The following is a 23,448-nucleotide window of genomic DNA, read 5'->3' on the forward strand; positions in this document are numbered from 1 at the left end:
CTTCATTGCATGGTGCATTACCATATGGACCGACTGAATATCTGGCTGTATGGTAGCACTGTGGTTTTTAGTAGTAGATCAGGGATCAGCAACCTCCCGCATTCCAGCTGTTCTGAAACCATGACTCACAGAATGCTCCATTCACTTCTGAGGAAATAACAAGAACAGCCATGCAAGCGTGCATGCTGGGAGTTGTAGTTTCGTAGATAGAAATGCTCAGTGCATCGATGCAACATTGGCAATAATCATGTCCTGTTTTCTTGCAGACAACCGGCTCACATGTCCATAGACATCACACAATTCTCCTCGGAAATCGTAACAGCCCATGAAATGAGGACGGTGTGGTCATGGATTCCAGAACGCTACTCCCTGTACCCCCCAGTTCTGTTGTTCTCTACCCTTCAGCATGGCTATAGTCTTCAGAGGTAACAGCACTGATCAAATTTGTACTCGGGTCATCTGTCACTATAAGGGTTGTGGGAGTCAAAGACAAGCATACCATAGAGGCAGCCACTAGACTCCTATAGAGTAGTGTTATACCGTGAATTTCAAGATTGGATAATAACATAGGCTTAAACAGGCTAGGTGAAATAAAGTGTTTACTAAGTGTGATAGAATGAAAACATAAAATACATTAAAGTTACAAACAAATCACATACAGAGTAAAAGTAGGTAACAATCAATCACCTGGCCTGTAACAACGATGGGGTGAGCTCCCATCACCACACCACCAGCATGGTACTTGGCCAACGCCCCCCCCATGGTAGGGGATGAACCATCACATTTGTTGCTCACCATATGTGGCATGCTCCCCGATGGATGCATGTGTGCACAGGGTGGTCCACCCAAGGGTTAAATGGGTCTGAACGGCTGAAAGTTGCCCTAAAATAATACAGTTGGCAAAATAACTAATAATTTACACCTAGTGATTTATTTCCAGGTTTCCTATTTTGCATTGCTTTTAGAGATAGACCTCTAAGAAGGAAAAGCAATTTAATGCCTGGGTCACTTTTACCGAGCGGTTTGTAGAAAATGCAGCTAATCTATTGCCAGAAGCCGAGAAAACACATTTATCAAGGGCAGGAAATAGGAATTAGGACATTGCAATAAAAACAGGGCGAGGTACGGATTTTTGCATGCCCGGCGGTAATTGTGTAATCGAAGGCGACATCTTGTTCAGATATTCTGGGAAGCATTATGAGCGTAGAGATAACCTAAAATTGCCATCCATGAAGCTGACTTGAAGGGAATCTGTCAGCAGTTTTGACCATGCGAAACTGCTGACAGCACTGGCTAGGGGCTGGGGAAAGCAAGACAAATATACCTTATGTGGAGCTTTTATTATCAGGAGTAGTGTGAATATGAAGTTTTATTCTGTCAGTCTGCTCCTACAAGTGCCCAGGGCGGAGCTTCACTGTGAAGTGCTGTCTGCCTTAAAGGGATTGTCTGAATTAAAATTGTATTATACTAATCTGCTGTGGGGCACGTAAAATAATAAAAACACTTACCTTGCGTTCACCGCCATCATAAGTGCTCCTCGCTGTTCCCAGGGCTGCAGCCAGTAACGTATTGTTGTGGCTGCAGCAGTGACATCTAATATACTGCTGCAGTCAATCACTGGCCTCAGTGTTGTATGGCCTGAGAGACCGCTGAGACCACTGATTTGCTGCAGCAGTATACGGGACAGGGGCATAGCTAGCATGGAAGCAGGGGAAGTTGCAGCTACAGGGACTCAGGAAGGAGGAGGACATATAGATTTATTTTAAAGGTCCAGGGAGCAGTGAGTATGGTGCTCCTACAGTAGTGGTAGCACTGGTATTACTCACTGCTCCTGAGGTCTGCATTAAGGGGACTGGGGGTGGGGCCCTTAGTTCAAGTTATACCACTGATACGGGATGTCACCGCTGCAGCCCAGGGAAGAGGAAGGAGTAGCAGAGCTGGATCGGAGGGGCTGGTATAGGTGACGTAAGTTATTATATTATTTTACCAGCCCCACAGCAGATTAGTATAATAAAATTTTAACTTAGACAACCCCTTTAAGCTGCTTCATAGCCCTTCTCCTCTTTTATGAGTGACAGCTGTAGCATCCAATCAGGAGACCACTACATCTGTTACTTAAAGGAGAGGGGAGGATCTGTGAAAAGCTCAATGGAGAGAGCACACCACAGTAATTCTCCGCTTCCTTGGCTCTTAAGAAGCAGAACCTGTCAGAATAAAACTTCATATTCACACTACACCAGATAAAAAAAGCTCAACAAAAGGCATGTTTGTCCTGCTCTCCCCGGGACCTATCCTGTGCTATCAGCAGTTTAGCATGGTCAAAAGTGCTGACAGACTCCCTTTAATAGCCATGTAACCATACCTTAAAGGGGTTTTCCATTTTATGTAACTGTCTTAATACCCTTTGTAGTTTATTAAAAGGCGCACACCTCTTAATAAATGTAGTGCATTAAGGACTGTACTAAAGTCAGAAAATAAAATATACGCCTAAATGTTTTAGGCCACTCCTCCTCATGGTAAACCAGACCCACTTTGGTAACTTATGCTAAATGTGGCGTAAAAAGGTGAATTGAAAAATTTGCAACTGTTTACAGCAAAAGCTGATGTAAAATTTGGGCCGTTGTGTTTTAATTCCTCACTATTTCCAAGATCTTTGCTTATTGTCATTGAATAGGAACATACTTGTTTACATCCAGCAGTTCCCCTTAGTGCTCCCCTCACAATAGTGTTGCACCCTTAGTGCTCCCTTCATAATAGTGCAGCCCCTTTAGTTCTCCCCTCACAATAGTGCTGCCCCTTATTGCTCCCCTCACAATAGTGCTGCCCCTTATTGCTTCCCTCACAATAGTGCTGCCCCTTATTGATCCCCTCACATCAGTGCTGTCCCTTATTGCTCCCCTCACAATAGTGCAGCCCCTTTAGTTCTCCCCTCACAATAGTGCTGCCCCTTATTGCTCCCCTCACAATAGTGCTGCCCCTTATTGCTTCCCTCACAATAGTGCTGCCCCTTATTGCTCCCCTCACAATAGTGCTGCCCCTTTTTGCTCCCCTCACAATAGTGATGCCCCTTATTGCTTTCCTCACAATAGTGCTGCCCCTTATTGCTTCCCTCACAATAGTGCTGCCCCTTATTGCTCCCCTCACAATAGTGCTGCCCCTTATTGCTTCCCTCACAATAGTGCTGCCCCTTATTGCTTCCCTCACAATAGTGCTGCCCCTTATTGCTCCCCTCACAATAGTGCTGCCCCTTATTGCTTCCCTCACAATAGTGCTGCCCCTTATTGCTCCCCTCACAATAGTGCTGCCCCTTTTTGCTCCCCTCACAATAGTGCTGCCCCTTATTGCTCCCCTCACAATAGTGCTGCCCCTTATTGCTCCCCTCACAATAGTGCTGCCCCTTATTGCTCCCCTCACAATAGTGCTGCCCCATTAGTTCTCCTCTCACAATAGTGCTGCCCCTTATTGCTCCCCTCACATCAGCGCTGCCCCTTATTGCTCCCCTCACAATTATAGTGCTGCCCCTTATTGCTCCCCTCACAATAGTGCTGCCCCCTTATTGCTCCTCTCACAATAGTGCTACCCCTTATTGCTCCTCTCACAATAGTGCTGCCCCTTATTGCTCCTCTTACAATAGTGCTGCCCCTTATTGCTCCCCTCAAAATGGTGCTGCCCCATTAGTTCTCCTCTCACAATAGTGATGCCCCTTATTGCTCCGCTCACAATAGTGCTGCCCCTTATTGCTCCCCTCACAATAGTGCTGCCCCTTATTGCTCCCCTCACAATAGTGCTGCCCCCTTATTGCTCCTCTCACAATAGTGCTGCCCCTTATTGCTCCTCTCACAATAGTGCTGCCCCTTATTGCTCCTCTCACAATAGTGCTGCCCCCTTATTGCTCCCCTCACAATAGTGCTGCCCCTTATTGCTCCCCTCACAATAGTGCTGCCCCCTTATTGCTCCTCTCACAATAGTGCTGCCCCTTATTGCTCCTCTCACAATAGTGCTGCCCCTTATTGCTCCCCTCACAATGGTGCTGCCCCTTATTGCTCCCCTCACAATGTTGCTGCCGCTTATTGCTCCCCTCACAATAATGCTGCCCCTTATTGCTTCTCTCACAATAGTGCTGCCCCCTTACTGCTTCCCTCACAATAGAGCTGCCCCCTATTGCTCCCCTCACAATTGTGCTGCCCCTTATTGCTTCCCTCACAATAGAGCTGCCCCCTATTGCTCCTCTCACAATAGTGCTGCCCCCTTAGTTCTCCTCTCACAATAGTGCTGCCCCTTATTGCTTCCCTCACAATAGTGCTGCCCCTTATTGCTCCCCTCACAATAGTGCTGCCCCTTATTGCTCCCCTTCACAATAGTGCTGCCCCTTATTGCTCCTCTCACAATAGTGCTGCCCCTTATTGCTCCTCTCACAAAAGTGCTGCCCCCTTATTGCTCCTCTCACAATAGTGCTGCCCCCTTATTGCTCCTCTCACAATAGTGCTGCCCCTTATTGCTCCCCTCACAATAGTGCTGCCCCCTTATTGCTCCTCTCACAATAGTGCTGCCCCTTATTGCTCCTCTCACAATAGTGCTGCCCCTTATTGCTCCCCTCACAATGGTGCTGCCCCTTATTGCTCCCCTCACAATAATGCTGCCCCTTATTGCTCCTCTCACAATAGTGATGCCCCCTTATTGCTTCCCTCACAATAGAGCTGCCCCCTTTTGCTCCCCTCACAATTGTGCTGCCCCTTATTGCTTCCCTCACAATAGAGCTGCCCCCTATTGCTCCTCTCACAATAGTGCTGCCCCCTTAGTTCTCCTCTCACAATAGTGCTGCCCCTTATTGCTTCCCTCACAATAGAGCTGCCCCCTATTGCTCCCCTTACAATAGTGCTGCCCCTTATTGCTTCCCTCACAATAGTGCTGTCTCTTATTGCTCCCCTCACAATACTGCTGCCCCTTATTGCTCCCCTCACAATAGTGCTGCCCCTTATTGCTCCCCTTCACAATAGTGCTGCCCCTTATTGCTCCTCTCACAATAGTGCTGCCCCCTTAGTTCTCCTCTCACAATACTGCTGCCCCTTATTGCTCTGCTCACAATAGTGCTGCCTCTTATTGCTCCCCTCACAATGGTGCTGCCCCATTAGTTCTCCTCTCACAATAGTGCTGCCCCTTATTTCTCCCCTCACAATAGTGCTGCCCCTTTTTGCTCCCCTCACAATAGTGCTGCCCCTTATTGCTCCCCTCACAATAGTGCTGCCCCTTATTGCTCCCCTCACAATAGTGCTGCCCCTTTTTGCTCCCCTCACAATAGTGATGCCCCTTTTTGCGTTCCTCACAATAGTGCTGCCCCTTATTGCTTCCCTCACAATAGTGCTGCCCCTTATTGCTCCCCTCACAATAGTGCTGCCCCTTATTGCTTCCCTCACAATAGTGCTGCCCCTTATTGCTTCCCTCACAATAGTGCTGCCCCTTATTGCTCCCCTCACAATAGTGCTGTCCCCTTATTGCTCCTCTCACAATAGTGCTGCCCCTTATTGCTCCTCTCACAATAGTGCTGCCCCTTATTACTCCCCTCACAATGGTGCTGCCCCTTATTGCTCCCCTCACAATAATGCTGCCTCTTATTGCTCCTCTCACAATAGTGCTGCCCCCTTATTGCTTCCCTCACAATAGAGCTGCCCCATATGGCTCCCTTCACAATTGTGCTGCCCCTTATTGCTCCCCTAACAATAGTGCTGCCCCTTATTGCTCCCCTCACAATATTGCTGCCCCTTATTGCTCCCCTCACAATAGTGCTGCCCCTTATTGCTCCCCTCACAATAGTGCTGCCCCTTATTGCTCCCCTCACAATAGTGCTGCCCCTTATTGCTCCCCTCACAATAGTGCTGCCCCCTTATTGCTCCCCTCACAATAGTGCTGCCCCTTATTGCTCCTCTCATAATAGTGCTGCCCCTTATTGCTCCCCTCACAATGGTGCTGCCCCTTATTGCTCCCCTCACAATAGTGCTGCCCCTTATTGAATAGTGCTGCCCCTTATTGCTCCCCTCACAATAGTGCTGCCCCTTATTGCTCCCCTCACAATAGTGCTGCCCCTTATTGCTCCCCTCACAATAGTGCTGCCCCTTATTGCTCCCCTCACAATAGTGCTGCCCCTATTGCTCCCCTCACAATAGTGCTGCCTCTTATTGCTCCCCTCGCAATAGTGCTGCCCCATTAGTTCTCCTCTCACAATAGTGCTGCCCCTTATTTCTCCCCTCGCAATAGTGCTGCCCCTTATTGCTCCCCTCACAATAGTGCTGCCCCTTATTGCTCCCCTCACAATAGTGCTGCCCCTTATTGCTCCCCTCACAATAGTGCTGTCCCCTTATTGCTCCTCTCACAATAGTGCTGCCCCTTATTGCTCCTCTCCCAATAGTGCTGCCCCTTATTACTCCCCTCACAATGGTGCTGCCCCTTATTGCTCCCCTCACAAAGGTGCTGCCCCTTATTGCTCCCCTCACAATAATGCTGCCTCTTATTGCTCCTCTCACAATAGTGCTGCCCCCTTATTGCTCCTCTCACAATAGTGCTGCCCCATATGGCTCCCTTCACAATTGTGCTGCCCCTTATTGCTCCCCTAACAATAGTGCTGCCCCTTATTGCTCCCCTCACAATATTGCTGCCCCTTATTGCTCCCCTCACAATAGTGCTGCCCCTTATTGCTCCCCTCACAATAGTGCTGCCCCTTATTGCTCTGCTCACAATAGTGCTGCCCCTTATTGCTTCCCTCACAATAGAGCTGCCCCCTATTGCTCCTCTCACAATAGTGCTGCCCCCTTAGTTCTCCTCTCACAATAGTGCTGCCCCTTATTGCTTCCCTCACAATAGAGCTGCCCCCTATTGCTCCCCTTACAATAGTGCTGCCCCTTATTGCTTCCATCACAATAGTGCTGTCTCTTATTGCTCCCCTCACAATACTGCTGCCCCTTATTGCTCCCCTCACAATAGTGCTGCCCCTTATTGCTCCCCTTCACAATAGTGCTGCCCCTTATTGCTCCTCTCACAATAGTGCTGCCCCTTATTGCTCCTCTCACAATAGTGCTGCCCCCTTAGTTCTCCTCTCACAATAGTGCTGCCCCTTATTGCTCTGCTCACAATAGTGCTGCCTCTTATTGCTCCCCTCACAATGGTGCTGCCCCATTAGTTCTCCTCTCACAATAGTGCTGCCCCTTATTGCTCCCCTCACAATAGTGCTGCCCCTTATTGCTCCCCTCACAATAGTGCTGCCCCATTAGTTCTCCTCTCACAATAGTGCTGCCCCTTATTGCTCCCCTCACATCAGCGCTGCCCCTTATTGCTCCCCTCACAATTATAGTGCTGCCCCTTATTGCTCCCCTCACAATAGTGCTGCCCCCTTATTGCTCCTCTCACAATAGTGCTGCCCCTTATTGCTCCTCTCACAATAGTGCTGCCCCTTATTGCTCCTCTTACAATAGTGCTGCCTCTTATTGCTCCCCTCAAAATGGTGCTGCCCCATTAGTTCTCCTCTCACAATAGTGATGCCCCTTATTGCTCCGCTCACAAAAGTGCTGCCCCTTATTGCTCCCCTCACAATAGTGCTGCCCCTTATTGCTCCCCTCACAATAGTGCTGCCCCCTTATTGCTCCTCTCACAATAGTGCTGCCCCTTATTGCTCCTCTCACAATAGTGCTGCCCCTTATTGCTCCTCTCACAATAGTGCTGCCCCTTATTGCTCCTCTCACAATAGTGCTGCCCCTTATTGCTCCTCTTACAATAGTGCTGCCTCTTATTGCTCCCCTCAAAATGGTGCTGCCCCTTATTGCTCCCCTCACAATAGTGCTGCCTCTTATTGCTCCCCTCACAATAGTGCTGCCCCCTTATTGCTCCTCTCACAATAGTGCTGCCCCTTATTGCTCCTCTCACAATAGTGCTGCCCCTTATTGCTCCCCTCACAATGGTGCTGCCCCTTATTGCTCCCCTCACAATAATGCTGCCTCTTATTGCTCCTCTCACAATAGTGCTGCCCCCTTATTGCTTCCCTCACAATAGAGCTGCCCCATATGGCTCCCTTCACAATTGTGCTGCCCCTTATTGCTCCCCTAACAATAGTGATGCCCCTTATTGCTCCCCTCACAATATTGCTGCCCCTTATTGCTCCCCTCACAATAGTGCTGCCCCTTATTGCTCCCCTCACAATAGTGCTGCCCCTTATTGCTCCCCTCACAATAGTGCTGCCCCTTATTGCTCCCCTCACAATAGTGCTGCCCCCTTATTGCTCCCCTCACAATAGTGCTGCCCCTTATTGCTCCTCTCATAATAGTGCTGCCCCTTATTGCTCCCCTCACAATGGTGCTGCCCCTTATTGCTCCCCTCACAATAGTGCTGCCCCTTATTGAATAGTGCTGCCCCTTATTGCTCCCCTCACAATAGTGCTGCCCCTTATTGCTCCCCTCACAATAGTGCTGCCCCTTATTGCTCCCCTCACAATAGTGCTGCCCCTTATTGCTCCCCTCACAATAGTGCTGCCCCTTATTGCTCCCCTCACAATAATGCTGCCTCTTATTGCTCCTCTCACAATAGTGCTGCCCCCTTATTGCTCCTCTCACAATAGTGCTGCCCCATATGGCTCCCTTCACAATTGTGCTGCCCCTTATTGCTCCCCTAACAATAGTGCTGCCCCTTATTGCTCCCCTCACAATATTGCTGCCCCTTATTGCTCCCCTCACAATAGTGCTGCCCCTTATTGCTCCCCTCACAATAGTGCTGCCCCTTATTGCTCCCCTCACAATAGTGCTGCCCCTTATTGCTTCCCTCACAATAGAGCTGCCCCCTATTGCTCCTCTCACAATAGTGCTGCCCCCTTAGTTCTCCTCTCACAATAGTGCTGCCCCTTATTGCTTCCCTCACAATAGAGCTGCCCCCTATTGCTCCCCTTACAATAGTGCTGCCCCTTATTGCTTCCATCACAATAGTGCTGTCTCTTATTGCTCCCCTCACAATACTGCTGCCCCTTATTGCTCCCCTCACAATAGTGCTGCCCCTTATTGCTCCCCTTCACAATAGTGCTGCCCCTTATTGCTCCTCTCACAATAGTGCTGCCCCTTATTGCTCCTCTCACAATAGTGCTGCCCCCTTAGTTCTCCTCTCACAATAGTGCTGCCCCTTATTGCTCTGCTCACAATAGTGCTGCCTCTTATTGCTCCCCTCACAATGGTGCTGCCCCATTAGTTCTCCTCTCACAATAGTGCTGCCCCTTATTGCTCCCCTCACAATAGTGCTGCCCCTTATTGCTCCCCTCACAATAGTGCTGCCCCATTAGTTCTCCTCTCACAATAGTGCTGCCCCTTATTGCTCCCCTCACATCAGCGCTGCCCCTTATTGCTCCCCTCACAATTATAGTGCTGCCCCTTATTGCTCCCCTCACAATAGTGCTGCCCCCTTATTGCTCCTCTCACAATAGTGCTGCCCCTTATTGCTCCTCTCACAATAGTGCTGCCCCTTATTGCTCCTCTTACAATAGTGCTGCCTCTTATTGCTCCCCTCAAAATGGTGCTGCCCCATTAGTTCTCCTCTCACAATAGTGATGCCCCTTATTGCTCCGCTCACAAAAGTGCTGCCCCTTATTGCTCCCCTCACAATAGTGCTGCCCCTTATTGCTCCCCTCACAATAGTGCTGCCCCCTTATTGCTCCTCTCACAATAGTGCTGCCCCTTATTGCTCCCCTCACAATAGTGCTGCCCCTTATTGCTCCTCTCACAATAGTGCTGCCCCTTATTGCTCCTCTCACAATAGTGCTGCCCCTTATTGCTCCTCTTACAATAGTGCTGCCTCTTATTGCTCCCCTCAAAATGGTGCTGCCCCCTTATTGCTCCCCTCACAATAGTGCTGCCTCTTATTGCTCCCCTCACAATAGTGCTGCCCCCTTATTGCTCCTCTCACAATAGTGCTGCCCCTTATTGCTCCTCTCACAATAGTGCTGCCCCTTATTGCTCCCCTCACAATGGTGCTGCCCCTTATTGCTCCCCTCACAATAATGCTGCCTCTTATTGCTCCTCTCAAAATAGTGCTGCCCCCTTATTGCTTCCCTCACAATAGAGCTGCCCCATATGGCTCCCTTCACAATTGTGCTGCCCCTTATTGCTCCCCTAACAATAGTGATGCCCCTTATTGCTCCCCTCACAATATTGCTGCCCCTTATTGCTCCCCTCACAATAGTGCTGCCCCTTATTGCTCCCCTCACAATAGTGCTGCCCCTTATTGCTCCCCTCACAATAGTGCTGCCCCTTATTGCTCCCCTCACAATAGTGCTGCCCCCTTATTGCTCCCCTCACAATAGTGCTGCCCCTTATTGCTCCTCTCATAATAGTGCTGCCCCTTATTGCTCCCCTCACAATGGTGCTGCCCCTTATTGCTCCCCTCACAATAGTGCTGCCCCTTATTGAATAGTGCTGCCCCTTATTGCTCCCCTCACAATAGTGCTGCCCCTTATTGCTCCCCTCACAATAGTGCTGCCCCTTATTGCTCCCCTCACAATAGTGCTGCCCCTTATTGCTCCCCTCACAATAGTGCTGCCCCTTATTGCTCCCCTCACAATAGTGCTGCCTCTTATTGCTCCCCTCACAATGGTGCTGCCCCATTAGTTCTCCTCTCACAATAGTGCTGCCCCTTATTTCTCCCCTCGCAATAGTGCTGCCCCTTATTGCTCCCCTCACAATAGTGCTGCCCCTTATTGCTCCCCTCACAATAGTGCTGCCCCTTATTGCTCCCCTCACAATAGTGCTGTCCCCTTATTGCTCCTCTCACAATAGTGCTGCCCCTTATTGCTCCTCTCCCAATAGTGCTGCCCCTTATTACTCCCCTCACAATGGTGCTGCCCCTTATTGCTCCCCTCACAATGGTGCTGCCCCTTATTGCTCCCCTCACAATAATGCTGCCTCTTATTGCTCCTCTCACAATAGTGCTGCCCCCTTATTGCTTCCCTCACAATAGAGCTGCCCCATATGGCTCCCTTCACAATTGTGCTGCCCTTTATTGCTCCCCTAACAATAGTGCTGCCCCTTATTGCTCCCCTCACAATATTGCTGCCCCTTATTGCTCCCCTCACAATAGTGCTGCTCCTTATTGCTCCCCTCACAATAGTGCTGCCCCTTATTGCTCTGCTCACAATAGTGCTGCCCCTTATTGCTTCCCTCACAATAGAGCTGCCCCCTATTGCTCCTCTCACAATAGTGCTGCCCCCTTAGTTCTCCTCTCACAATAGTGCTGCCCCTTATTGCTTCCCTCACAATAGAGCTGCCCCTATTGCTCCCCTTACAATAGTGCTGCCCCTTATTGCTTCCATCACAATAGTGCTGTCTCTTATTGCTCCCCTCACAATACTGCTGCCCTTATTGCTCCCCTCACAATAGTGCTGCCCCTTATTGCTCCCCTTCACAATAGTGCTGCCCCTTATTGCTCCTCTCACAATAGTGCTGCCCCTTATTGCTCCTCTCACAATAGTGCTGCCCCCTTAGTTCTCCTCTCACAATAGTGCTGCCCCTTATTGCTCCCCTCACAATAGTGCTGCCCCTTATTGCTCCCCCTCACAATGGTGCTGCCCCCTTAGTTCTCCTCTCACAATAGTGCTGCCCCTTATTGCTCCCCTCACAATAGTGCTGCCCCTTATTGCTCCCCTCACAATAGTGCTGCCCCATTAGTTCTCCTCTCACAATAGTGCTGCCCCTTATTGCTCCCCTCACATCAGCGCTGCCCCTTATTGCTCCCCTCACAATTATAGTGCTGCCCCTTATTGCTCCCCTCACAATAGTGCTGCCCCATTATTGCTCCTCTCACAATAGTGCTGCCCCTTATTGCTCCTCTCACAATAGTGCTGCCCCTTATTGCTCCTCTTACAATAGTGCTGCCTCTTATTGCTCCCCTCAAAATGGTGCTGCCCCATTAGTTCTCCTCTCACAATAGTGATGCCCCTTATTGCTCCGCTCACAAAAGTGCTGCCCCTTATTGCTCCCCTCACAATAGTGCTGCCCCTTATTGCTCCCCTCACAATAGTGCTGCCCCCTTATTGCTCCTCTCACAATAGTGCTGCCCCTTATTGCTCCTCTCACAATAGTGCTGCCCCTTATTGCTCCTCTTACAATAGTGCTGCCCCTTATTGCTCCTCTCACAATAGTGCTGCCCCTTATTGCTCCTCTTACAATAGTGCTGCCTCTTATTGCTCCCCTCAAAATGGTGCTGCCCCCTTATTGCTCCCCTCACAATAGTGCTGCCTCTTATTGCTCCCCTCACAATAGTGCTGCCCCCTTATTGCTCCCCTCACAATAGTGCTGCCCCTTATTGCTCCTCTCACAATAGTGCTGCCCCTTATTGCTCCCCTCACAATGGTGCTGCCCCTTTATTGCTCCCCTCACAATGTTGCTGCCGCTTATTGCTCCCCTCACAATAATGCTGCCCCTTATTGCTCCTCTCACAATAGTGCTGCCCCCTTACTGCTTCCCTCACAATAGAGCTGCCCCCTATTGCTCCCCTCACAATTGTGCTGCCCCTTATTGCTTCCCTCACAATAGAGCTGCCCCCTATTGCTCCTCTCACAATAGTGCTGCCCCCTTAGTTCTCCTCTCACAATAGTGCTGCCCCTTATTGCTCCCCTCACAATAGTGCTGCCCCTTATTGCTCCCCTCACAATAGTGCTGCCCCTTATTGCTCCCCTTCACAATAGTGCTGCCCCTTATTGCTCCTCTCACAATAGTGCTGCCCCTTATTGCTCCTCTCACAAAAGTGCTGCCCCCTTATTGCTCCTCTCACAATAGTGCTGCCCCCTTATTGCTCCTCTCACAATAGTGCTGCCCCTTATTGCTCCCCTCACAATAGTGCTGCCCCCTTATTGCTCCTCTCACAATAGTGCTGCCCCTTATTGCTCCCCTCACAATAATGCTGCCCCTTATTGCTCCTCTCACAATAGTGCTGCCCCCTTATTGCTTCCCTCACAATAGAGCTGCCCCCTATTGCTCCCCTCACAATTGTGCTGCCCCTTATTGCTTCCCTCACAATAGAGCTGCCCCCTATTGCTCCTCTCACAATAGTGCTGCCCCCTTAGTTCTCCTCTCACAATAGTGCTGCCCCTTATTGCTTCCCTCACAATAGAGCTGCCCCCTATTGCTCCCCTTACAATAGTGCTGCCCCTTATTGCTTCCCTCACAATAATGCTGTCTCTTATTGCTCCCCTCACAATACTGCTGCCCCTTATTGCTCCCCTCACAATAGTGCTGCCCCTATTGCTCCCCTTCACAATAGTGCTGCCCTTATTGCTCCTCTCACAATAGTGCTGCCCCTTATTGCTCCTCTCACAATAGTGCTGCCCCCTTAGTTCTCCTCTCACAATAGTGCTGCCCCCTTAGTTCTCCTCTCACAATAGTGCTGCCCCTTATTGCTCTGCTCACAATAGTGCTGCCTCTTATTGCTCCCCTCACAATGGTGCTGCCCCATTAGTTCTCCTCTCACAATAGTGCTGCCCCTTATTTCTCCCCTCACAATAGTGCTGCCCCTTATTGCTCCCCTCACAATAGTGCTGCCCCTTATTGCTCCCCTCACAATAGTGCTGCCCCTTATTGCTCCCCTTACAATAGTGCTGCCCCTTATTGCTCCCCTCACAATAGTGCTGTCCCCTTATTGCTCCTCTCACAATAGTGCTGCCCCTAATTGCTCCTCTCACAATAGTGCTGCCCCTTATTACTCCCCTCACAATGGTGCTGCCCCTTATTGCTCCCCTCACAATGGTGCTGCCCCATTAGTTCTCCTCTCACAATAGTGCTGCCCCTTATTTCTCCCCTCACAATAGTGCTGCCCCTTATTGCTCCCCTCACAATAGTGCTGCCCCTTATTGCTCCCCTCACAATAGTGCTGCCCCTTATTGCTCCCCTCACAATAGTGCTGTCCCCTTATTGCTCCTCTCACAATAGTGCTGCCCCTGATTGCTCCTCTCACAATAGTGCTGCCCCTTATTACTCCCCTCACAATGGTGCTGCCCCTTATTGCTCCCCTCACAATGGTGCTGCCCCTTATTGCTTCCCTCACAATAGAGCTGCCCCATATGGCTCCCTTCACAATTGTGCTGCCCCTTATTGCTCCCCTAACAATAGTGCTGCCCCTTATTGCTCCCCTCACAATATTGCTGCCCCTTATTGCTCCCCTTACAATAGTGCTGCCCCTTATTGCTCCCCTCACAATAGTGCTGCCCCTTATTGCTCCCCTCACAATAGTGCTGCCCCTTATTGCTCCCCTCACAATAGTGCTGCCCCCTTATTGCTCCCCTCACAATAGTGCTGCCCCTTATTGCTCCTCTCATAATAGTGCTGCCCCTTATTGCTCCCCTCACAATGGTGCTGCCCCTTATTGCTCCCCTCACAATAGTGCTGCCCCTTATTGAATAGTGCTGCCCCTTATTGCTCCCCTCACAATAGTGCTGCCCCTTATTGCTCCCCTCACAATAGTGCTGCCCCTTATTGCTCCCCTCACAATAGTGCTGCCCCTTATTGCTCCCCTCACAATAGTGCTGCCCCTTATTGCTCCCCTCACAATAGTGCTGCCCCTTATTGCTCCCCTCACAATAGTGCTGCCCTATTAGTTCTCCTCTCACAATAGTGCTACCCCCTTAGTTCTCATCTCACAATAGTGCTGCCCCTTATTGCTCCGCTCACAATAGTGCTACCCCCTTAGTTCTCATCTCACAATAGTGCTGCCCCTTATTGCTCTCCTCACATTGGTGCTGCCCCTTATTTCTCCCCTCACAATAATGCTGCCCCTTATTGCTTCCCTCACAATAGAGCTGCCCCCTATTGCTCCCCTCACAATTGTGCTGCCCCTTATTGCTTCCCTCACCATAGTGCTGTCTCTTATTGCTCCCCTCACAATATTGCTGCCCCTTATTGCTCCCCTCACAATAGTGCTGCCCTTTATTTCTCCCCTCACAATAGTGCTGCCCCTTATTGCTCCCCTCACAATAGTGCTGCCCTTTATTTCTCCCCTCACAATAGTGCTGCCCCTTATTGCTCCCCTCACAATAGTGCTGCCCCTTATTGCTCCCCTCACAATAGTGCTGCCCCTTATTGCTCCTCTCACAATAGTGCTGCCCCTATTGCTCCCCTGACAATAGTGCTGCCCCTTATTGCTTCCCTCACAATAGTGCTGTCTCTTATTGCTCCCCTCACAATAGTGCTGCCCCTTATTGCTCCCCTCACACTAGTGCTGCCCCTTATTGCTCCCCTTCACAATAGTGCTGCCCCTTATTGCTCCCCTCACAATAGTGCTGCCCCTTATTGCTCCTCTCACAATAGTGCTGCCCCCTTAGTTCTCCTCTCACAATAGTGCTGCCTCTTATTGCTCCCCTCACAATAGTGCTGCCCCTTATTGCTCCCCTCACAATAGTGCTGCCCCTTATTGCTCCCCTCACAATGGTTCTGCCCCTCTTTGCTCCCCTCACAATAATGCTGCCCCTTATTGCTCCCCTCACAATAGTGCTGCCCCATTAGTTCTCCTCTCACAATAGTGCTACCCCCTTAGTTCTCCTCTCACAATAGTGCTGCCCTTTATTGCTCCCCTCACAATAGTGCTGCCCCTTATTGCTCCCCTCACAATAGTGCTGCCCCCTTATTGCTCCCCTCACAATAGTGCTGCCCCCTTATTGCTCCTCTCACAATAGTGCTGCCCCTTATTGCTCCTCTCACAATAGTGCTGCCCCTTATTGCTCCCCTCACAATGGTTCTGCCCCTTATTGCTCCCCTCACAATAATGCTGCCCCTTATTGCTCCTCTCACAATAGTGCTTCCCCCTTATTGCTTCCCTCACAATAGAGCTGCCCCTTTTTGCTCCCCTCACAATTGTGCTGCCCCTTATTGCTTCCCTCACAATAGTGCTGTCTCTTATTGCTCCCCTCACAGTATTGCTGCCCCTTATTGCTCCCCTCACAATAGTGCTGCCCCTTATTGCTCCCCTCACAATAGGGCTGCCCCTTATTGCTCCCCTTACAATAGTGCTGCCCCTTATTGCTCCTCTCACAATAGTGCTGCCCCCTTAGTTCTCCTCTCACAATAGTGCTGCCCCTTATTGCTCTGCTCACAATAGTGCTGCCCCTTATTGCTCCCCTCACAATAGTGCTGCCCCTTATTGCTCCCCTCACAATAGTGCTGCCCCTTATTGCTCCCCTCACAATAGTGCTGCCCCTTATTGCTCCCCTCACAATAGTGCTGCCCCCTTATTGCTCCCCTCACAATAGTGCTGCCCCCTTATTGCTCCCCTCACAATAGTGCTGCCCCTTATTGCTCCCCTCACAATAGTGCTGCCCCTTATTGTTCCCTCACAATAGTGCTGCCCCCTTATTGCTCCCCCTCACAGTAGTGCTGCCCTTATTGCTCCCCTCACGATAGTGCTGTCCCTTATTGCTCCCCTCACAATAGTGCTGCCCCCTTATTGCTCCTCTCACAATAGTGCTGCCCCTTATTGGATAGTGCTGCCCCTTATTGCTCCCCTCACAATAGTGCTGCCCCTTATTGCTCCCCTCACAATAGTGCTGCCCCCTTATTGCTCCCCTCACAATAGTGCTGCCCCTTATTGCTCCTCTCACGATAGTGCTGCCCCTTATTGCTCCCCTCACAATAGTGCTGCCCCCTTATTGCTCCCCTCACAATATTGCTGCCCCTTATTGGATAGTGCTGCCCCTTATTGCTCCCCTCACAATAGTGCTGCCCCTTATTGCTCCCCTCACAATAGTGCTGCCCCTTATTGCTCCTCTCACAATAGTGCTTCCCCCTTATTGCTCCCCTCACAATAGTGCTGCCCCTTATTGCTCCTCTCAGACTAGTGCTGCCCCTTATTGCTCCTCTCACAATAGTGCTGCCCCTTATTGCTCCCCTCACAATAGTGCTGCCCCTTATTGCTCCCCTCACAATAGTGCTGCCCCTTTTTGCTCCCCTCACAATAGTGCTGCCCCTTATTGCTCCCCTCACAATAGTGCTGCCCTTATTGCTCCTCTCACAATAGTGCTGCCCCCTTAGTGCTCCCCTCACAATAGTGCTGCCCCTTATTGCTCCCCTCACAATAGTGCTGCCCCTTATTGCTCCCCTCACAAGAGTGCTGCCCCTTATTGCTCCCCTCACAATAGTGCTGCCCCTTATTGCTCCTCTCACAATAGTGCTGCCCCCTTATTGCTCCTCTCACAATAGTGCTGCCCCCTTAGTGCTCCCCTCACAATAATGTTACCCCCTGGGTGTCCCCTCACAATAGTGAAGCCTCTGCATCACTTAGGGCTCATGCACACAAACTTATTTTTTTCCCATGTCCGTTTCATTTTTTTTGTGGCCCGTATGCGGAACCACTTACTTCAATGGGGCCGCAAAAAACGAAAATGACTCCGTATGCATTTCGTTTCCATATGTCCATTTTGCAAAAAATAGAACATGTCCTATTATTGTCCTCATTACGGACAAGGATAAGACTGTTCTATTAGGGGCCAGCTGTTCCGTTCCACAAAATACGGAATGCACACGGATGTCATCCGTGTTTTGCGGCTCCACAATTTACGGATCACAAAAGATCCAACGGTGATGTTACAGGTTATCAGCCTCTAGTTAGTTTCAAGAGGAAAAAAACGCTGCCAGATGCCTCTGGGAAGAAAGGATTGAGCATGTTGAATCCAACATGCCTGATCCTTCTTTTATCTGCCATCGGAGAAGAGTCAGGACACATTACACACTCGATGTGTGGCACCTTAACAACCCAATTCATAAAATATCAGACAGCTGATTAAAGGGGTTGTGCGGGCTACAGATATTGTGGACCTATGTTCTGGATAAGTCATCAATATCTGATTGGTGGGCAACTGTTTCTGGCTGCTGCGGCACTGGAGGTAGACAGCTCCATCCACTCTGTAGTGGCCATGCCAGGGTACTGCAGCTCAGCTCTCAGTATACCAGAAACTACACAGCATATGGGGCCTTCCGCTCTGTACACTGTATAGTCTCTGGCAGCCGAAACAGCTAATCAGCGGGGGGTGCCAGGTGTGAGACGACCCCGCCGATCTGATATGGAATACCTACCCTCAGAACAGGTCCTCAGTGTCTGTAAAGCGGAGCCCACAACCTTCACTGGTCTGTCATTTCATTTATTTCCACCAGGGGGCAGTCAGAGCACTCGTATGAACTCGCTTCTTCTCTTCTGATTCCTAAGGCGTCTTCTATTTTTCTTACAATTTCTACAAAGCTACTAAGGTCAATCCCAAAATAAAATAGCCGAATAAATCCCCAAATTGCTTGTATCCATCCGAGAGAGACCAGCTCCGTGGCAGAAAAATATAAGAGCTTTGCTTCTCCAAAGTTTTCAGAACTACCCAGCATCTCCTGCTTCATGGAAAGCAAGTGAACAGGACAGCCATTTTTCTTGTAGGAGGGGTATTCATGACTGACATCCTGAGGACAGGGGTACGTCATTGCAAGCACGGCCAAATCCCGTTGTGCCCTGCTTCTGGTGCACGTGCAGTGAAGCACAGGGTATCTGTCATGGCTGCAGGGTCACACTGCGCATGCGCCAGAGCTAGGCCTGTACAACCTGACTCTGACCAGGCTTGTGATGATGTATGTCTGTCCTCAGGGATGTCAGTCAAACTAAATTTGGGGATTTACATCGTGAACATCCGCTCCTGAGCGTCTGCACCTACTTGACTACAAATATCTGCTTATGGTGTGAACGAGCTTTAAACTTCAATTTGTTTTTATCTAAATGAGACATTTTTCTGGATACTAAGGACAATGTTCGAGTATAGAGGGGTGGAACTGGTGGTTGGTGGTGGGCTAAAGGCTTCTGACAGGTTCCCTTTAAGACGTTGGACCCAATCTTGATTCCTGGGTCTGGAGGGCTCCTTTAAGAAGCTCATTACGTGGCTAGGCACGGTTTGTGAAGCCACCTTTTCTGAGGAGCCACTGTTCGGATTGTCTACGTGAATCCTTATATAGCGCATTGTGATTCCCGGTCTAATCTCCTTGCCTTTGATTGCAGATTTTATTCACATTGTGAAGGGATGGAGCCTACTGTCTTGCTCATCAAGACCACCGAAAACCAGGTAACAATGTTTTATTTTTCTTATATATGGCTCACAGTGGGTTAATTTTTTTTTTAAAAAAGAAGCATTGCTCATCTCACTGATTCCCGACCTTCTGCCCTTTAAATGCTGACCGATCCCCGCAGCTGTTCATTTACTCGGTGAGGACATGCCAGGAAAGGCCCGTTTAGCTGATGCAGGTCACTCCTGTGGCCTGGGATTGGCTGAGCATCTCCTGCCAGGAAGTGAAGAGCAGCAGGGACCAGTAGGCAGCGGCGGGGGATCGAGGCAGGTGAGTAATGCTTCTTTTTTTATTTTTAACCCTCTGCAAGTTATATATATATATATATATATATATATATATATATATATATGAAAAAGTTCCTCTGGACAACCCCTTTAATCATGGTATAATGATATGTTTGGCTCCTTTTACACACACTTTGTGATTCAATTCATCACCATTTCAATACCTCTGCTTGCTGTCAGTGAAAGGGACACTCTTGTTTACATTCTAAGGGAGCATTCACGCAACCGTATTTTCATTCCACGTCCGATCCGTATTTTTTGCAGATCATATGTGGACCCATTTATTTCTATGGGTCTGCAAAAAATCCACACAGATGTCATTCATGCCACCGATCTGCCAATGATAGAAAATGTCCTATTTTTGTCCGTTTTGTGGACAAGACCAGCCATTTTTTCAATGGGGCCTGCAAAAGTGTATGATGCATATCGACTGCATCCGTATTTTGCTGATCCGCAATTTCTGACCGCAAAATGGATATATGGTTGTGTGAATGCACCCTAAGACGGAAAACCTTCTCTCAGCTGAGGGTGTTTTTTTCACAATTTCTTCCTGTCCTGCGCCATTTCTCTGATAGTTTGCTACAATGTATCAGTGCAGGTGAAATGTATCAGACTTGGATAAGGTTTGTTCAGACTGAATACAAATGTATCAAACCCTGCGATAAGTGTTAAGTTATGTCTTCAACCTCTCGATGTTACACGTTTTTCCATTCACTGACAGAAAGCAGGAAATGGCGAGGAATGTGTACACTTTGGTTCTGTGGTTTCAGAGCCAGTGTATATAACGATGACTTTCTATATAATCTCTGTACCTTATTATACCCGATCTGCCGTCCTGTCTCCCTCAGGTGTGTGGGGCCTACCTCTCCACAGACTGGAGTGAAAGGAAGAAGTGCTGCGGACAGGTCTGCACGTTTTTTGGAACCGGAGAGTGCTTCGTGTTTTCTGTAAGTGACCGGCTGTTTATTACGGCACAGGAGTATTATGAGAGCGTTATATCAGTCATTGCTGTATATGCATGTAAATGTCTCCCTCCCCTGAAGGTGAACACTCATTGACCAAAAAAATACCGCCCCAGATAGAAATGTCGTATTGCTGCAAAACTGATCCTGCAGTTTTGTCTCGGGCCGATATGTAAGCGATTACAGGTGAGGTCTTTCCACAAGACAGTCTAAAAGTGCTTCCCCTATTGCCTTGTAAAAAGGCTCCCAGGGGCTACTTTTGAGTAGTGTACCTCTTGGTGAGAGATCGTTGTCTGTTAGACATATCTCGACAACGCACTCAAAGACATTTTGGCCAGCAGACAGACTTTAGGATGGGGCTCATTACTGGACTGAGAGAAGGATGGTCGTTTCTATGAATTGCCCGCCATCTGGGGCGTTCTGACCTAGCTGTTAGGAGATGTTGGGAGCAGTGGTTACATGAGGGCATGCACACGTGGTAAACAGGCTCTGGACGGCCCAGACAGACACCAGTAGAGAGGATTGTTTGATCCACCGACACCAACAATTCCCAAGAATGTCTCCTCCAGATTACACTTCCCAGGCTGCCGGTCACCGGATTTATCACCAATCCAGCATTTATGTGACCAGCTGGGACGCCAACATCAGCAACCTACAAGTGTGCAGGATCTACAGGCCCAGCTGTGGGCAAATGTGCTGCAGGATACCATACAGAACCTGTATGCCTCCATGTCCAACCGTATCTCATCTTGTATCCAGGCCAGAGGCCGTATCTCATCTTGTATCCAGGCCAGAGGCCGTATCTCATCTTGTATCCAGGCTAGAGGCCGTATCTCATCTTGTATCCAGGATAGAGGCCGTATCTCATCTTGTATCCAGGCCAGAGGCCGTATCTCATCCTGTATCCAGGATAGAGGCCGTATCTCATCTTGTATCCAGGATAGAGGCCATATCTCATCTTGTATCCAGGCTAGAGGCCGTATCTCATCTTGTATCCAGGATAGAGGCCGTATCTCATCTTGTATCCAGGCTAGAGGCCGTATCTCATCCTGTATCCAGGATAGAGGCCGTATCTCATCTTGTATCCAGGATAGAGGCCATATCTCATCTTGTATCCAGGATAGAGGCCGTATCTCATCTTGTATCCAGGCCAGAAACATAGAAACATAGAAACATAGAATGTGTCGGCAGATAAGAACCATTTGGCCCCATCTAGTCTGCCCAATATACTGAATACTATGGATAGCCCCCGGCCCTATCTTATGTGAAGGATGGCCTTATGCCTATCCCATGCATGCTTAAACCCCTTCACTGTATTTGCAGCTACCACTTCTGCAGGAAGGCTATTCCATGCATCCACTACTCTCTCAGTAAAGTAATACTTCCTGATATTACTTTTAAACCTTTGCCCCTCTAATTTAAAACTGTGTCCTCTTGTGGTAGTTTTTCTTCTTTTAAATATGCTCTCTTCCTTTACCGAGTTGATTCCCTTTATGTATTTAAAAGTTTCTATCATATCCCCTCTGTCTCTTCTTTCTTCCAAGCTATACATATTAAGGTCCTTTAACCTTTCCTGGTAAGTTTTATCCTGCAATCCATGTACTAGTTTAGTAGCTCTTCTCTGAACTCTCTCTAGAGTATCTATATCCTTCTGGAGATATGGCCTCCAGTACTGCGCACAATACTCCAAGTGAGGTCTCACCAGTGTTCTGTACAGCGGCATAAGCACTTCACTCTTTCTACTGCTTATACCTCTCCCTATACATCCAAGCATTCTGCTGGCATTTCGTGCTGCTCTATTACATTGTCTTCCCACCTTCAAGTCTTCTGAAATAATTACTCCTAAATCCCTTTCCTCAGATACTGAGGTCAGGACTGTGTCAAATATTCTATATTCTGCCCTTGGGTTTTTACGCCCCAGGTGCATTATCTTGCACTTATCCACATTAAATTTCAGTTTCCAGAGTTCTGACCATTCTTCTAGTTTTCCTAAATCCTTTTCCATTTGGCGTTTCCCTCCAGGAACATCAACCCTGTTACATATCTTTGTGTCATCAGCAAAAGACAAACCTTACCATCGAGGCCTTTTGCAATATCACTTATGAAGATATTAAACAAAATCGGTCCCAGTACAGATCCCTGTGGAACCCCACTGGTAACATGACCTTGTTTTGAATGTTCTCCATTGACTACAACCCTCTGTTGTCTGTCACTCAGCCACTGCCTAATCCACTCAACAATATGGGAGTCCATGCTCAATGACTGCAGTTTATTGATAAGTCTTCTATGTGGGACAGTGTCAGAAGCCTTACTAAAATCTAGATATGCGATGTCTACTGCACCTCCACCGTCTATTATTTTATTCACCCAGTCAAAAAAATCTATAAGATTTGTTTGACATGATCTCCCTGAAGTAAACCCATGTTGTTTTTCATCTTGCAATCCATGGGATTTTAGATGTTCCACAATCCTATCCTTAATAGGGTTTCCATTAATTTGCCTACTATTGATGTCAGACTCACTGGTCTATAGTTGCTCGATTCTTCCCTACTACCTTTCTTGTGAATGGGCACGACATTTGCCAATTTCCAATCTTCCGGGACGACTCCTGTTACTAATGATTGGTTAAATAAATCTGTTAACGGTTTTGCCAGCTCACCACTAAGCTCTTTTAATAATTTTGGGTGTATCTCATCAGGCCCCTGTGACTTATCTGTCTTCACCTTAGACAGCAAACTTAGAACATCTTCCTCTGTAAAGATACATGCATCAAATGATTTATTAGTCATCCTTTCTAGTGGAGGTCCTTCTCCTTTTTCTTTTGTAAAAACTGAACAGAAGTATTCATTAAGGCAGTCGGCTAGCCCTTTATTCTCTTCTACATACCTTCCGTCCTTTGTTTTTAATTTAGTTATTCCTTGTTTTAATTTCCTTTTTCATTTTATATATCTGAAGAATGTCTTATCCCCTTTTTTCATAGACCTAAGCTAGTTTTTCTTCTGCCCTGCGCTTTAGAAGTTCTTATAACTTGCTTGGCCTCTCTCTGCCTAATCTTGTAGATTTCCTTATCTTCATTGCTCTGGTTTTTTTTTATAATTACAAAAT

At 48.6% G+C, this 23,448-nt stretch overlaps 1 protein-coding gene across 3 annotated transcripts in view; it reads left to right on the forward strand.

Annotated features, from left to right (window-relative positions):
- Positions 1–23,448, forward strand: part of LOC121005026 (TBC1 domain family member 24-like) — a 47,262-nt gene that overhangs the window by 15,896 nt on the left and 7,918 nt on the right. For 2 of the 3 annotated variants that reach the window (XM_040437527.1, XM_040437526.1), the window contains 3 exons: positions 267–425; positions 19,030–19,093; positions 20,230–20,328. In XM_040437527.1, coding sequence (XP_040293461.1) covers positions 267–425; positions 19,030–19,093; positions 20,230–20,328 — 322 coding nt within the window. Of the gene's footprint in view, positions 1–266; positions 426–19,029; positions 19,094–20,229; positions 20,343–23,448 lie in introns of all 3 variants that reach the window. The other variant, XM_040437528.1, reaches the window with a different exon arrangement.

The sequence above is a fragment of the Bufo bufo genome, chromosome 6, assembly GCF_905171765.1.
Source record: "Bufo bufo chromosome 6, aBufBuf1.1, whole genome shotgun sequence".
Lineage (NCBI taxonomy): Eukaryota > Metazoa > Chordata > Amphibia > Anura > Bufonidae > Bufo > Bufo bufo.